Consider the following 15,718-nt stretch of genomic DNA (forward strand, 5'->3'; position numbering starts at 1 on the left):
TGCACAAAAGGATTTCTGGTTCGATTCCAGGTCAGGGGACATGCCCAGGTTGTGGGCTTGATCCCCCCCATTAGGGGGCATGCAGGAGGAAGCCAAGCAATATTCTGCTCTCACATCTATGTTTCTCTCTCTCTCCTTCCCTTCCTCTCTCTCTAAACATCTATTTAAAATAAAACAGAACAAAGCCCACCATTAAAGCATCAATTCTGAAATTTTGGGGATAATAATTGCTTTTTCCCACCCTGACCTCAGAAGGGCCTATAAATTAAGAGAACTTTAATGTAAATTTGTTGATTTTATGATTATATTCTATTATGCAAGCACCTGGGAGCATTGTGAAGGCTGTTGGTGCCTTGGAGGAGCTGTTGACCAGATATGCTGACATAGAGGAAAAGAGAAGAAGGGTGAGCTAGTGCTGAACTCTGTCAGCCAGCTACTTTTATAAGCTATGACACTAGACGTCTATTAATTTTGCCTGGTAAAAAATATATAAATCCAAAATTAACTAGGTAATCCAAGATAATTGTTTCACCTATCTTTTTTTCCTAAAGTACCAGAGTTGATTTCCCACAAAATGATAGTCCTGCTTCTCCTGCATATTGGCTAAGAATCCTGCATCAGAACAATGTAATTATCTTTAATTCAGGGTCTTCCCTAGTGCAGCAGACATCGGCTTCTTTTTTGCCTCCTAGAATTTTCCCCTTTTGGGCAGTGGCCCTCTCTCATTCCTTGTGATCCTTTTTCTCTCATGAGGCTCCTTCTCCCAGATAAGCGTTCAAGGATTAATGCGGAATATAAAGAGATTTATATTCTTTCTCCAGAATCTTCAGCTTTGGGTTCCATCTGAGCCACGTGGATCTGGTTGCTAGGCAAGATTCTGTTGAGAATGAAGCTGTTAGGTGAGCAGCACTAGGAGATGGAGACAGAGTATTTGGTGTCTTGATGGCACATTACTTGAGCTCCTGGATCTTGCAATGCTTGAAGCTAGAGCATCCCTTGGGTGAAATTATTTTTTAATACAGATATTACTTAATCCTTGAGTTAGGATTCTCTCACTTGCAACTGAAACTACCCTGACAACTATACCCATTTTCTAAGAAATGTGTTCACATTGAATACATAGAAGATGCCTTGTTTGATGGATTAGCCCTCTTTGCCTTTCTACAAGGAAAAATTCAGTTGCCATCCTCCAGGAAATCTATTCCCAACAGTCACCACTGCCTATATTTAAATAGTATGGGAGACATGGCCCAGGATAGCAAAATCTCTAATCTGAGCCAACAGAAGCAACTTGTTTGAAAACATCTCTAGCAGTGTACACCTGTCCTATAAATGATGCAATGTGACATGACCTATTATTTATCTCTCCTTACACATTGGAGACTATTTTCTCAAAAGGTGTAGTAGGATCATACTACAAATAGGGGTTAGTATTTTTTCCTCCACTTATCCTCAGTTTCCACTTCCATACTTTGAAAAAGAAGGAAGACTTTATCAAAGTGGTTCTACATCATTCTTTATAGACGTGTAGCCTTTTCTCTTTCCTTAAATCAGGTTTGAGGTAAAATAACCCTCTATTATCTTAGAACAATGGTAGCAACTGACATTTAAACAAATTGACTTTTAGAAAAGTATTCCACAAGATAGTTTAAAGACTACTATTATACTGGTTAACATTTCCTTGTCACACATGTTATTTAACTAGAATCTGTAATTGGTATTGAAATAGGAATACAGATTCATGCCAGCTTAATAGTAAGAGTTACCTGCACCTTTAAGATTTTATTATTTAGTGATTCCTCATTTGATTTGCAGAGGAGAATTCAAATGCAGCTTCTATTAATCTCATTTACATATTATTTCAGCTCCTGAATCTTGCACTGCTTAAAGCGAGAGCATCCCTGGGGTTAAATTGTTTTTTAATCCCCATATTACTTAATCTTTGAGTTACAGCAGCAACACAGATAGTTTGGAGCCATAATGCCCTGGAATTGGGTGATAATAGGTCTGAAACTGTTATAAGGCCAAGATAACATGGGGTCATTCATTTTCCAGACCTGAGGGATTTATTTCTGACAACATGCTTGAAGAAATTTTTTATAATATCCTTTGATAAATGATGAGGATGCTACACTTCTGGTTGATAGTTAAGAGGATCCTGAGAGATAGTTGCTTATAATTTTCAGATAATAGATTCTGAACTGGCTCAGAAAATTGACTTGTCTCTGCTATCTCCTATCACATTCTTTTTTAAAAAATATATTTTATTGATTTTTTACAGAGAGGAAGGGAGAGAGATAGAGAGTTAGAAACATCTATGAGAGCGAAACATCGATCAGCTGCCTCCTGCACATCTCCTACTGGGGATGTGCCCGCAACCAAGGTACATGCCCTTGACCGGAATCGAACCTGGGACCCCCCAGTCCGCAGGCCGACTCTCTATCCACTGAGCCAAACCGGTTTCGGCCCTATCACATTCTTGTCATGCTGATTTCTCACTGAAAAGAGGTGTATCTTAGTTGTTAAGTGAGAAGCTTTAATCATCGTCATAGCAAATACAACTTTTTTGTTGTTGCAGGCACTATCAATCAAACAATTACATATATAAACTCATTTAATCTCTATCATAACTCAATAAAATAGTTACTACTACTATTATCCCTTTTTAATAGATGATAAAATTGAGGCAAAAGAAATTAAATAATTTACTTAGTCACTTAACTATTAAGTGGCAGATCTAATACTTGATCTCAATCTAGCTGCAAAGTCCATACTTAACTGTTTGGCTACTCTACTCTCTCTCTGTACTATGTGGGAGATCCAGGCTATGCTCTGAAACTTAAAGTTTTCAGGTACAAAATAAGTACATTTATATGGGCTACTTCCTTATGGGCCTTTGGAGCTCTGTGACTTGGAAGAATCTATAATAATAAAAGCATAATATGCAAATCAATCAAACAACCAAACAGCAGAATGACCATCCAGATGACCATCCAGATGACCTTCTGGATGACCTGCTATGACACGCACTGGTGCCAGGCCAGCCAAGGTGGGTGCAATGCAATTTGTTGGGGGGCCCCCGCCATTGCCCCATGATTACCCCACAGAGGGAGGCCCAGGCCAGCCAAGCGATTGCACCCCACACCTGTCACCTGCAGAGGTAGGCGACCCTTGGCAGGAGGGGGGAAGGGGCAGTACCATACAGATGGCAAGCAGTGGCAGCAGTGGGGGCGGGGCCAGCTGCTGACAGCCAGGGGAAGGAAAGCCCTGATAGGCCCTGATCAACGGTCAGGCCTAGGGACCCTACCTGAGGAGTCCTGGACTGCAAGAGGGTGTAGGCTGGACTGAGGGACACCTCCCTATCCCATGCATGAATTTCATGTACCGGGCCCCTAGTTATATTATAAATACTGTGTTTATTATAAATATTGTGATGTGAGATATCCTCTTTTGGGAGAAGGATAGAGGGAAATCTGTATCCCTCTTCTCATGAGTAGAAAAATGCTAGAGAATATCATTTCATTAAGTATTCACCTATCATGCAGCCATCACCAGTGTTGGATCCTGGGGCCAGACCCAGAGTACACTGCCTGGGGAGGAGGCAACACCTCCAGCTAACAGCTTCCTCTACTGTACCCATGTGTCTGCTGGCATAGTTCCTCTTACTCTTGACCAAGTGGGTGAGGTGAGAGTTGTCATTTTTACTAAATTCCAAGAAGGGCACTCCTTTCCTTTCAAGCACTTATTGCCATTTCTTTAGGAAGTTCCTTTCAGGGGGCAAGGAAGAGATGCTTTGTCACCCATTTTAGGAGAAAAAATAAAAAATGGAGCCAGAGAGGTGATGTCCTCAGGTCACTCTCAATACTGGTAATGAGCAAAGTTATGACAACCAGCCAGGCTAACATCACACAGTAATGTCCCAGAAGAGCAGATGTTCTTTCTGGTCCTGCACTGCCCCGACTCAGAAAATGGCTGAAAATTTACATGGGGACCCTGCTGTGAGTTCTAGAAACATCTCAGTCTCCACAAGGACACTCCCTCACAGTTCTTGTTGTATTGTTAATAGATGTTCTAAACTCTCATGGGTATTTGCAGTTAACCCCTTTAAGAAATAAACCCTAGAAGAAGTAAGTGGTACTGAAAGAAGCAGTATCTTGGAACCCTCCCCAATCCTCCTCTTCTCCCATAGCAGGAAATAGACACTCAGAAGTTGAAGCCAAGTCCATGAGCTCCAGCCTCCCTTCCTGGGTTTTGTCAGCCTCTGGAGGGGAAACCATTCAAAGAAACAACTTTAGGTCAAAATTATTCCATCAGCCACATTGGAATTCTGAGAGAGAATAAGGGAGAAAGAGAGAATAAGGGATAAGGACAGTGAAAGTGAGAGAGAGGAGAGAGAACTTGATTGACCTGAGTTGGATAGTATAGTCCAAGAGAGAGAAAGCCATGTGAAGAGAAGAGGGAAGCACTTTATGGGGCATCCACAAAGCTTTTTGTGGCTTGCTCTTTCCATTCCTACTTGTAATAGCAAGCCCTAATTTTGCCTAGGCTTGATCTATTTTGATGTAAGTCTCTTCTAGATGGAGCAAATAAAGAGGAAAGTGTGCATGTCTCCTTAAAGTCTATGAGATATATCATTATGCACAAAGATGAGTTCGCACATGGACATTGACACTTGAGGCCACATGCCTAGAGGCTGAAGTTTCTTTGGGGTTAGGAAAGAAGGTTAAACTATCTTTGATCTTTACTTGGCTTCCTGCTTTGGCAGATCTGGCTCTTGGCCTCCCTCATCATCCTGTAGCTGCTATGGAGAGTCAATATAGGAGTCAGAAGATATCCTCTTTTTCCCTTTAACTTTAAAATATCCAGCAGGAGCTCTCGAACAGGATGCTATCTAATCCAATGACCCAGAGACTGTGCTGAATTTGACGACCATGCCTCAAGGTACTTTTCTCTTGTATGACATCTGGCCCTGCTCTTCTGAAGGAACTGGTCAGCATGGTTGTGGCGACCATAGGAAGCTTTGGGGATTTATTATTTGGGCATCTGTATTTCTTTTCATGACTAACATTAAGCATGTTTCTAATATGGGAAGATTAATAGAGGAATAGGGAACGGGGGTGGGCTAAACATTTTTACTCTTTATGCCCGAAGCATTCTTTTTAAGGCTATAACTATTCAGTAACATTTGAGGGGAGTATCCTATATAATAAAAGGGAAATATGCAAAGTGACCCTAACAGCAGAATGACAGGGAATGACCGGTTACTATGATGCACACTGACCACTAGGGGGAAGATGTTCAATGCAGGAGCTGCCCCCTCGTGGTCAATGTGCTTCCACAGGGGGAGCCCCATTCAGCCACAAGCTGGGCTGATGGCTGCAAGCACAGTGGCAGTGGTGGGAGCCTCTCCCGCCTCCTCGGCAGCACTAAGGATATCCAACTGCAGCTTAGGCTCGATCCCCTGGGGAGCGGACCTAAGCCAGCAGGTGGACATCCCCCAAGGGGTCCCGGACTGTGAGAGGGCACAGGCTGGGCTGAGCACTGCTTCCCCCCACAAGAGTGCATGAATTTCCGTGCACCAGCCTCTAGTTTTATAATATAAGAAGAAATTTTAATTGGAATATGGTTCTATAAGCCAAAAGAGAAGTTTGGGTTTCTGTTTTAAAAGCAGTACAATATTGTGGTATGGATAGTGTGCATGAACAGTGAGAGCTGAAATAAAAGCACTTTAAAGTACTACACCCCTGGCCCCCACCCCCCTGGCAAATCCACATTTACTCACTTGTTCTCATTTGTGGGATCATATCGGGGAAATGGATCATGGTCATTATCATTAAAATCATAGCTAGCCTCTGGATCCTGAAAAGACAAAAATAACACTGTAGCATCATAAAAAATGACACAGCACTTCCCAAGCCTTCTATCCCTATCCCCTTTCCAGACTGGCTGACAACTTGAAAGTCTGCATTTCAGAGTTTCTGGCCCAGTGGTTGGTCATTTGTTACACCCATAAACTAGGAAGAGACAGAGAATCAAGCCAGCATCCAATTCTCAGTGAATGTTACCAAACTGATAGCTCATGGACACTCATAGGATACTAAAACCAACCGGAGGAATCAGATCAGTTAATTCAATCACCTTATTTTCCACATGAGAAAGTTGAGGTCCAGAGAAGTTGAATGGCATAACTAAGCTATAGAGCAAGTTAGCAATACTGTGACACTCATCTCTCTTATGAATATAGGTGAAAAGAGGTGGATGAGGTTCACAGCGCTCTCTTTCCGCTCCCCCAGGTATACCAAGTAAACGTGTAATTTAACTAAAGAGGGTAGGCTTGAAATTCAAGACAAGCTTCAAGGTCCACCCCCTTTTCAACCAGATTGCTACACTTAAACTCCCACTAAGAATTCTATCACACTACTTCCACTTCTCTATATTTTCATAACCTTTCATAATTCCTACTTTCTGCTAATCTTTATCTCTTCCTTCCCCTCTCCTCCCCTTTGCTCTTTGGCTGTGGAATGTATCTGAGTGGAAAGGATAAGAGAAAGACAGGGACAGTGTTAAAGATGAAGCACTAATCTAAATAAAGGCCTAAGCTATTATGGAAAGCTTCATAAACAATTAAGTAAATACTTTTCATTTACTTATTTCCCACTTCTAATAAGCTTTTTTTTCTCAGCTTGTCCTTTTTGCACTGAGTGATGCACACTTTGAATTTGCATGGAAGGCATCCTATTCACATAGCTTCACAGTGTGAGAGATGCTGACTCATGAGGGAGGTGAAGAGGAAGACTGTGAACATGATCTGGGGCATCAGGCTTGATTTGATTACTTTAATGTCACCCGTACTGAATGGCATGGAGTCTGAATGACTTTTCATAATTTACTTGGTGTAGGTGCCTTTTCCCACCTCCAGTACATATGACTTTGTACAATCCTTAAATTCTTTCGATGTCCCCTGATACAGTAAATTCATATGGGCTGTCAGGGAGGTGAAGGAAATGGCAAAACCTTGGCCCATCATTCCCTGGGCCAACATCTGAGCAGCTTCCTGCTTGAGGGAAGGAAAGTCCTAACCGTCTTTGTAGACAGCTCCCAGACTCACATAATTGGCATAGATGTCTGTGTGATTCCACTCCAAGCCATCATCCAGTACAGTGATAACAACTCCTTTGCCAGTGATGCCTTTTTGCCAAACAGGTATCACATGGAGGTCCAGCTTGGGCAGGGATGCGGTCATCCTAGTATCTTGCTGGTAAAGAAACACAAAGAAGCATTGATAAAGGCATAATTTGCTTGCTACAAAATGAGATGTGAAGCCACAGTCCAGCGACCCATCTTTGTTTTTCCTGAGGTCACTCTCCTCTTTAGAAGAAGGCAATTAGGTGAAATAAAAAACAAAGTTGAGGGTAGGGCCCGGTGAATCATCAGAGTGCTGCTCTTCCCAGTAGTTTCAATGGAAAATCACTCCAAAGAATGAATCACCCTGTGCCCTTCTCTCTGAGTTTCATGGCTTTGGAGAAGACCTTTGTCCCTTACTTTCATTTATAATGACGTGTTCCAGCCTTTCCTCTACCTAAGCTTTATCGGATAGCCCATGTTTCTATCTCCCCCAAATCCTAAGCTTCTATTGCCACAACAAACCTACTTTATATTGTCTTGTTCACAGTCATTTGTGAATGGTCTTTATATCTTTTTTGAAAGGAAAAACAGAACTGAGAATAACCAGGATGCTGTGGTCTCACCAGGACTTGCAATTTAATTGTCTACTTGCAAATGTTAGTGATTTAGAGAGTAAGTATCTGTGGGAGGGAATTTGGGGTTTTCTTTTGCAGATAGCATTTCTGAAATGTGTGGGACTATAGGAGAAAAGAGCTGAACAGCAAGGGAATACAGACCTGAGCACATTCCCGTGCACTTAAGAGAAGTACATTAGAAGTGTGCCAGGTTTATGGTAAAGGGGTCAATAAGACATTTATAAATAACAATCAAAAGTGTCCATGAACGGACTGCTGATACGCCTCAGGAAGAGGTTGGGGAAGACCTTACTAACCAACATGAAGCTGAGTTACAGGAGGCTGGAACTACAGGCATATGGTTGGCTGAAGCCGGGGAAGAAGGCCTCTAAGTCAGTCACAAGAACAACCATAGAATGTGGTTGTTAAGAGTAGGGCCTCTGGAGCTCTGAATTATGAGCCACTAGTAACCAGGTGACTTTGGCAAGTTATTCAACTTGCCAGTGTCTCTGCTTCTTCATCTGTTAAATGGGCAGAATTGCTATATCTACAACATAATGTTATTGTAAGAATTCAGTGAGTTCTTTCATGTCAAATAGTATAGAATAGTATTTGGCACATAGTAAATGCACAGATGTTAGCTAATGAGACTCTTTTTCAAGGGGCAAGTGATGCTTAGGTTAAGAGAGAGTCAAAAGGAATTGAGCCCCTTTGTGATCCATTATGCAGCAAGGATATCTAAGCCTTAGCTTATGACCATCATAAAAATGTATCTTTTATAATATTCTTAGCATATATTAGTACTCTGGGGGCTTTATACTAAAACAGAAGGGAGAACACTTTGTAGGCTAGCAATGCCCACATACCAATAAGGATTTGGTAACTATCTTAAAGGTAGAATGGTTTGCAAAACTGGACATCTGCAAATAGATATCTTTTGTCTTTCCTTGTATTCCTTGCCTTGTTCAGAAATTCTTACCTGTAAGCACATAAGAATTGTCGCTCAGAGGTTTATATACAGAATCATGTTTACTGTATTCTTTGAGTGATGGTTCTCAAGAGTAACTTTAACGAAATGTGTTGTTGTTTTTTTGCATTAATACTGTTTTGGAACCCCTAACTTGCAAGACATGGTTCTTCTGCATTACTCCAGGTAAGCTTAAGAAGACATGAAGGTAACCCCCACAACCATAGCAGCTGAAGATCTGTGTTTCAGACACTCTCATCTAGTAAAACAGAAGATCCAGATCATGGAAGGTCCCATTAGCCCTGATCTCCAAGTAACATAGCCCTTGCTGAATTCTCCCATCATTAAAACAAATCCATTGTGCAGATGTAACAGAATAAAAAACGAGGGTCCCACACAGTCCTGCAGGTACTTACCAAGTACCACTGCTGCTTCCACATCGGATCATTGAAGAGATTTACTGCGGAGTCTCTCAGAACTGAACGTTTACTTCTCTCCTTTCCATACTGTTGTTCAGCCCATATAACCTACAAGGAGTTTTATAGCAAAAAAAGTCAACAGTCAAATAGCAACCTCTGTGTAACCATCTTTCCTCTAACTAGGCCTAATACCCTTCCCATCAGAGTTTAGGCAGCTCCACAATGTTTATGTTTAACTGCAGATCAAACTGGCAGCTCAGTGAGAAGGATTTGCCCACTGGGGAGATGAGCATTTCCTCTATTACAGTAAAGTGAACCTTTAGGGGGAGGAGAAGGCGTCAGTAAAGTGATGATTGCCTCAAATTATTTACACTGTGATTACAGTGGAAGTAAAAGTTCAGCCTGCTTTCATCAGCAAATGGACCATAATACCCATTTTTTATATTGAGGTTCCAGGACTCTGTAGGTGAAAATTTGTTCATGGAATGAGTCAACAGGCTGAGAGATCCCAGAGACTGTTTTTATGATGCTCTTACAGCTTAATTTCTCTTCCATTACACACAAAAGGTAGAAATAGCAATGTTACACAAGGCATGTCTTTGCAAATCTGGCTCCCCTGTGCTTCAACCTCCTACTTAAGAGTATTTAATATAAGAAACAGATCCAGGGTGATGAATGAGCTCTATTGACCATGCACACTTACCATTAATTTAGTCTCATGTATTATGCAAAGAGATCTGACAGTACAAAAATTACCTGCTCCACATTTATGGCATAATCCTGTTACACTTGAGGCCCTGAGAGGGAGAGGGGCTGCCTTATGGAGATATTCATTAGGAGATAATATCCTGCTCTTATTTTGCTGAGCAACAAGATTGTGTCCTACCCAGAGAAAGCATAGCCTCTCTGTTGTAAACATGATGACAGTCCAGGGTGTGTTGGGATATTGTTAATGTGAGGATACTTATGAGTCATCTAAAACTAAAAACTAAAATATAATTTGCAACTGAAGGATAAAACTATCCACTAAGACTGGATTTGCAATTAGAAAATATACTGCAAGCCAATTATAAATATTGGAGGGACTTGAGAGCTAGAAATTAGTCACTATAATTTATTTTTTTTAAAGTGCCTGTATTTTCAAGCTTAATTGTTTGGCTTAAAATACCCAATGCTTGGAATATACTGCCTGCCTCTGAGTCAGTCTTTGAAAGCTGGCTGCTAGGGAATAAGAACTAATTTTTGAGGAAGAGAGTAACTTATAGTTGGAGATTTCATCAACAGTCATAAAAATAGAGGGTTGCTGCATTTCAGAGGGCTAATTTGAAAGGATATCATTCCCCATCAAAAAAAGGCAATAAAATGACAAAAGCAATTTTTTTAAATGGAATATAAAAAGAGGCACTCTGACATTCAATTGTTGGAAACTGTTGTGACCAGTGTCACTGACTGCAGATCCCTTATTAATCTTTAAAGGAGCAAACCAAGTAGAACAGAATAAAATGGTGGTCTTACTATTATGTGTATAATAGGTATTATGCACTTAATTTTGTAAATAATCCTTTTGAAAAAAAAAAAAAGAGCATTAAAGATCACTTAGTCCACCCATCCACTCAAGCTTCTGTGGGTTCTAGGATTTTTCCTACAATTAAATTATTCTGGAGATAATTTTATAGGATCATACAGACTTCTTTCTTATGAGAAAGTTAGAGAGTACATTCTTAGCTCTTCTTCATTGCTCCTTGAGATTTCTCCCCCAAATCAACTATTAAGGAAATATCTAAAGAATGGAACTGGTGCATCTGTTCATTTTAGTGAGATTATTTTAAATAATAACAACAGCTAGGGATGCTCCACTCTCCAGTTTTCTCCTATGAAGATGAGAAGGGAGGTCAGTTTGATATCCTTGTACATTGCTGCAGGCATGCCTTTAATAAACAAGGAAGTCTCTCTCTTGTTTTACCCAAGGACTAAGCTTAGCCAGAGTCCTGGAAGTTGTCCTTCTTCCCAGAGCCCACAGATAATAAGCTGTCTGTTTGGGGATGGTGAAGGAAAGTCTTCACTAGACAAGAAACTTTTAAAGTAGTGTTCCGGGCTCTGATTTGGTCTCCCACTTCTAGCCATTAATGCCAGTAAAAGCCAGCAATGGGTGTGTCTGAGCTGTGTTTCACTGTCTGTGGTCCTGAGATAGCACTCTTTGTCAGGGTATGGTTGCATTTTACATTGGAACAGTAGTAACTCAGATCCAGTTATTCCCTACCCTCATAATCTGTCTTATTATGTTCTTAAAAATTTTTAATCCTCACCCAAGAATATGCTGCTATTGATTTTTTTTTTAAGACAGAAGAAGGGGTAGGAGAGAGAGAGAGAGAGAGAGAGAGAGAGAGAGAGAGAGAGAGACCCTCCTCCCTCCTGTACATGCTCTGACTGGAGATTGAACAGAAATCTAGGCATGTGCCCTGATGGAGAATTGAACCCACAACCCTTTGGCACATGGGATGACCCTCCAACCAACTGAACTATCTGGCCAAGGCTGTCTTATTCTCTTTTTAAAATTCTATTAGTTGCAGAACAAATGAAAAAGTAAATTATTTCACAGGGTTTATGAATTCCATTTACTTTCAATTGTTCTATCACCTTTCTTTCACTAATACATTTCTTTTTAGAAAGTTTGTGTTCTGTCTCTCACAAAACTTCTATAAGTCTCTAGATTGTCCTAGGCAACAGAAATCATGTGTACAGATATTAGCCTAGCCAGGATAAATTTCCATCAGTATGCAGATTTTCAAGAAAAGGCAACATTGTGTATGCAAACTGCCAATACTCCAATATAGTCACCATTTCTATTAATAATGCTTGCTGACCTTAAAACAGACTTCAAAAATCAATAGTTATACATACATTCAGATTATCCCCATATTATTTACCTATACTCATTCTAGACATTTCCTACTGTTGCCTAATCATTGAATATGTATTCAAACGAAGCTAAAAAGAGATAACGTGTTTTGGATCAAACAACATAATACTTTGGAAAACATTTACTTATGAGACATGGATTTAAAGCTTCCTCATAAATACTAGTTTCCTGTACAACAAACTAAATAGAAATGGCAGAATGTCATTTTCAATTACAGTGAAATGTTATTAAAAGCAAGGTTCATATATTTCTTTGGCATCCCCACATGAGATATTGAAGTGCTTGGTACATAATAGGCATAACATAAAAGGTTGTTGATTGATTGTATTGTCAAATATTTTAATTAGTGCTGCCACTTTATTTTCAATATTTACTTTCATGCCTTTAGACTGGATTTGTGAGCTTGTGTCTGTGTGTGTGTGTGTGTGTGTGTGTGTGTGTGTATAATTTAGATAATTCAACCAATTCAATTCAATCCAGTTATTATGTTTAATTTCCACAACCCTGTGGAAATAACAAGAAACACTACAGATGAATAATTGTGATCATAATAATGAATAATCACATTTTCAAAGTGCTTTTGCTCTTGTGGGCAATCATATAGAGAGCAGATAAGTCAGGTTGGTTTGAAGACAAATGCACAACACTTACACGATCATCATCAGATAATCTCTTAGTGATATGAAGGGCACTCCTTCGAGACCTCCGGGGGTGGTTTTTATGTCTGAATAAGTAATGATTTTCGAGTGATCCAATCTATAAAATAAAAGAAATTAAAAATAAAATCCACTTTCCAAAATAAATATATGGAGTCGATTGAAACCAAGCTAAATTAGAGACAGCTTTTATTAAGCCCATTCCTTGTACATGAAGTTAACGTTTTTTGTCATGAAGAAGATACTGACAGAAGCCATCCCTCTCTGGTTAGTGTGTTGAGTGAGATGAACCTCATGAAGTTATCACTTGGGCTCCCACTATACTTGGGGGCTGACGGTGCTTCTGTTTCACACATTTCAAAGGAACTCCATTTGTTTTTCTACGAGACAATATTGTGTACTTGGGTAGACATTTCTTTTTTTTTAATATATTTTATTGATTTTTGTACAGAGAGGAAGGGAGAGAGCTAGAGAGCTAGAAACATCGATCAGCTGCCTCCTGCCCATCTCCTACTGGGGATGTGCCAGCAACCCAGGTACATGCCCTTGACCGGAATCGATCCTGGGACCTTTCAGTCCGCAGGCTGACGCTCTATCCACTGAGCCAAACCGGTTTCGGCTCTTTTCTTGATTTTTTACAGAGAGGAAGGGAGAGAGCTAGAGAGCTAGAAACATCGATCAGCTGCCTCCTGCCCATCTCCTACTGGGGATGTGTCCAGCAACCCAGGTACATGCCCTTGACCGGAATCGAACCTGGGACCCTTCAGTCTGCAGGCCGACGCTCTATCCAGTGAGCCAATCCGGTTTGGGCACATTTCTTTTTTAAAAACCCATTTTATCAAATTCATTCTTTCAGAGAACAATAATCTGTAGAAAGCAAGCAAAACCTTTGTATACTATATATGGTCAGTGCCACATTCACTTGCAACAATTTGTTGTTGTTATCAAATATAACCATTGACTCCATAGTGATAATTGTTACAAGCTACTAGTAGTGACCATTAGATTTTCCACTAGTTTACAGCTTTGAGGGGAAAGCCAACATACCACATTTAGGGCAGGTGTAAACTCCCCTGGGTGACATCAACACCTTTGGTCCACTTAGAACTATGTTCATTATTCTTTTAAGCTATGTCCCTTTATTCAAAAGAGTACTTAATTTGAAGCTACCAAATTCTCTAGATACCCTGTATTGCTTTTTAAATTAAGAGACAAATAATTGACAATGGGTTATTTCAGAAGAATTGTATTCTTTAATTTGGTGGTTCTCATCACCTAGATGATTTTTTTAAATCCTTGCCCAAAGATATGCTTATTGATTTTAGAGAGGTGGAAGGGAGAGAGAGAAGGAGGAAGGGAGGGAGGGAGAGAGAGAGAGAGAGAGAGAGAGAGAACGAACATCAATTGGTTGCTCTGATTGGGGATGGAACCTGAAACCCAGGTATGTGTCCTGACCAGGAATCAAACCCATAAGCTTTTGTTATATGGGAGGATGCTCCAACTAGCTGAGCCATACCAGCCAGGGTATCACCTAGAGAATTATTAAATAGAGATCCTTAGGCCCTGCTCAAATCCTAAACCTCAGGGAGTAAATCTGTTATAAGCTCTAGACTGAGTTGGGGAGGAAAAACGGTAGCTATAGGAAAGATCACCAATGCTTAGCTCTATATCTGCTATTAAACTGGTTTTGCTCACCCCTCCAATCCTGAGGCCTTAAGGAGCTCAGCTAACTTAATATCAACAGAGGGAGAAATAAGCAGAACCAGGAAAGCATTATTAGGTTTTTTTTTTTTACAAAGAACTGTTATTTTTTAAACATTTGTTAATAATGTCACTTTAACTGGAAATGGCTACAGAAAATATAGCATATGCAAATCATGTGTAAATATAGTTCTTCCTACTATTTTTTAAAGCTTGTGATTATGCCATCCCTTCCTTGAGGATCCTACCAAGAATTCTGATTTATTGTTTTTTAGTTTTGGTATTTATGAATTTGAAAGGCAATTCCAATAATGAATGGTCCAGGTTTGGATGTATGCCTGGGGCTAAAGGTGAGAAAAGGAAGAGGGGTTATCTTTGCTCTCTCCCACAATCTCCTTCCACAGTTACCAGTGTTATTTAGCTGTCCAACGGTTATAGGATTAAGCCCCTAGTCTGCCCCCATCCTCATAGGACACACATGATCTCCCTGATGCCCCCATACACACCAGTACGATTCCACTCACTACACACTCACTCTCTCAAATACAATTCCTTGCAGTTTCCAAATTACTACTAAGCAGCTTTCTTTGTGTCTCCCTGTTTCCCACCAGCGATTTTCCATGTCTGGAGTGCCTCTCCAATCTCATCGTGCTTTCCTATCAATCTTTGGCTTCTTCCTAAACACAGTGCCATGTGTTTCCTCCTCTGTGCTGTCCTCTTTCACCCCTCCCCGATTCCCTTCCAACTTCAATCCACCAATACGGAGACTCTGGGTACTGCCATTACTACACCAATTACATGCCACTGCAACCACTTGCTTCTAAACCAGTCTCCTCTGGATGCTTGACTTTTTGAAAGTCTTTTCCTCCTAGTCCTCAGCCCCTAACACGAAGCCTGGCACAGAATAAGGTGTGAACAAAAGCAAAAAGTCTTGGTCTGCTGCTGGGACACGGAGAAGGCGATCTGTGTACTGACTTTTCTACTGGGCATTTCAAAGACAGCTTGGCTCATAAAGTTGGAGAATGAAGCTTCTGGCAAAGGCAAGGCGTATTCCCCGGTGGATTCGCTCTATGGCGTAGCCTATGCCCACGCAGATTACTCATCTGTGACTTCAGCCACAGCTCTACCACCACCTCCAGAAAAAACCGCGCCAAAATGTTTACAACTCCCTCCTCCTCCGCTCAACTCCCAAGGCAAGAGGTGCGGGCTTGATTCTAAGTCAAGGGACACTTAGATTAGAACTCACATCCCCTGGTTTTCTCCCCTGAATTACGCAGCTAAGCAGCCCATCCCGTCCTCCTGCCCCCGCCGCCCCC

General features: G+C 40.8%; 1 protein-coding gene across 1 annotated transcript in view; it reads right to left on the reverse strand.

Moving 5' to 3' along the window:
• The window catches only part of PCSK1 (proprotein convertase subtilisin/kexin type 1), a 40,257-nt gene that overhangs the window by 23,191 nt on the left and 1,348 nt on the right, over positions 1–15,718 (reverse strand). Inside the window, exons 2-5 of the mRNA XM_015571582.1 lie at positions 12,697–12,801; positions 9,123–9,233; positions 7,109–7,255; positions 5,783–5,859 (exon numbers count right to left, since the gene is read on the reverse strand). Coding sequence (XP_015427068.1) covers positions 5,783–5,859; positions 7,109–7,255; positions 9,123–9,233; positions 12,697–12,801 — 440 coding nt within the window. The remainder of the gene's footprint in view (positions 1–5,782; positions 5,860–7,108; positions 7,256–9,122; positions 9,234–12,696; positions 12,802–15,718) is intronic.

This window comes from Myotis davidii, unplaced genomic scaffold (genome assembly GCF_000327345.1).
Source record: "Myotis davidii unplaced genomic scaffold, ASM32734v1 scaffold44, whole genome shotgun sequence".
NCBI classification, from domain to species: domain Eukaryota; kingdom Metazoa; phylum Chordata; class Mammalia; order Chiroptera; family Vespertilionidae; genus Myotis; species Myotis davidii.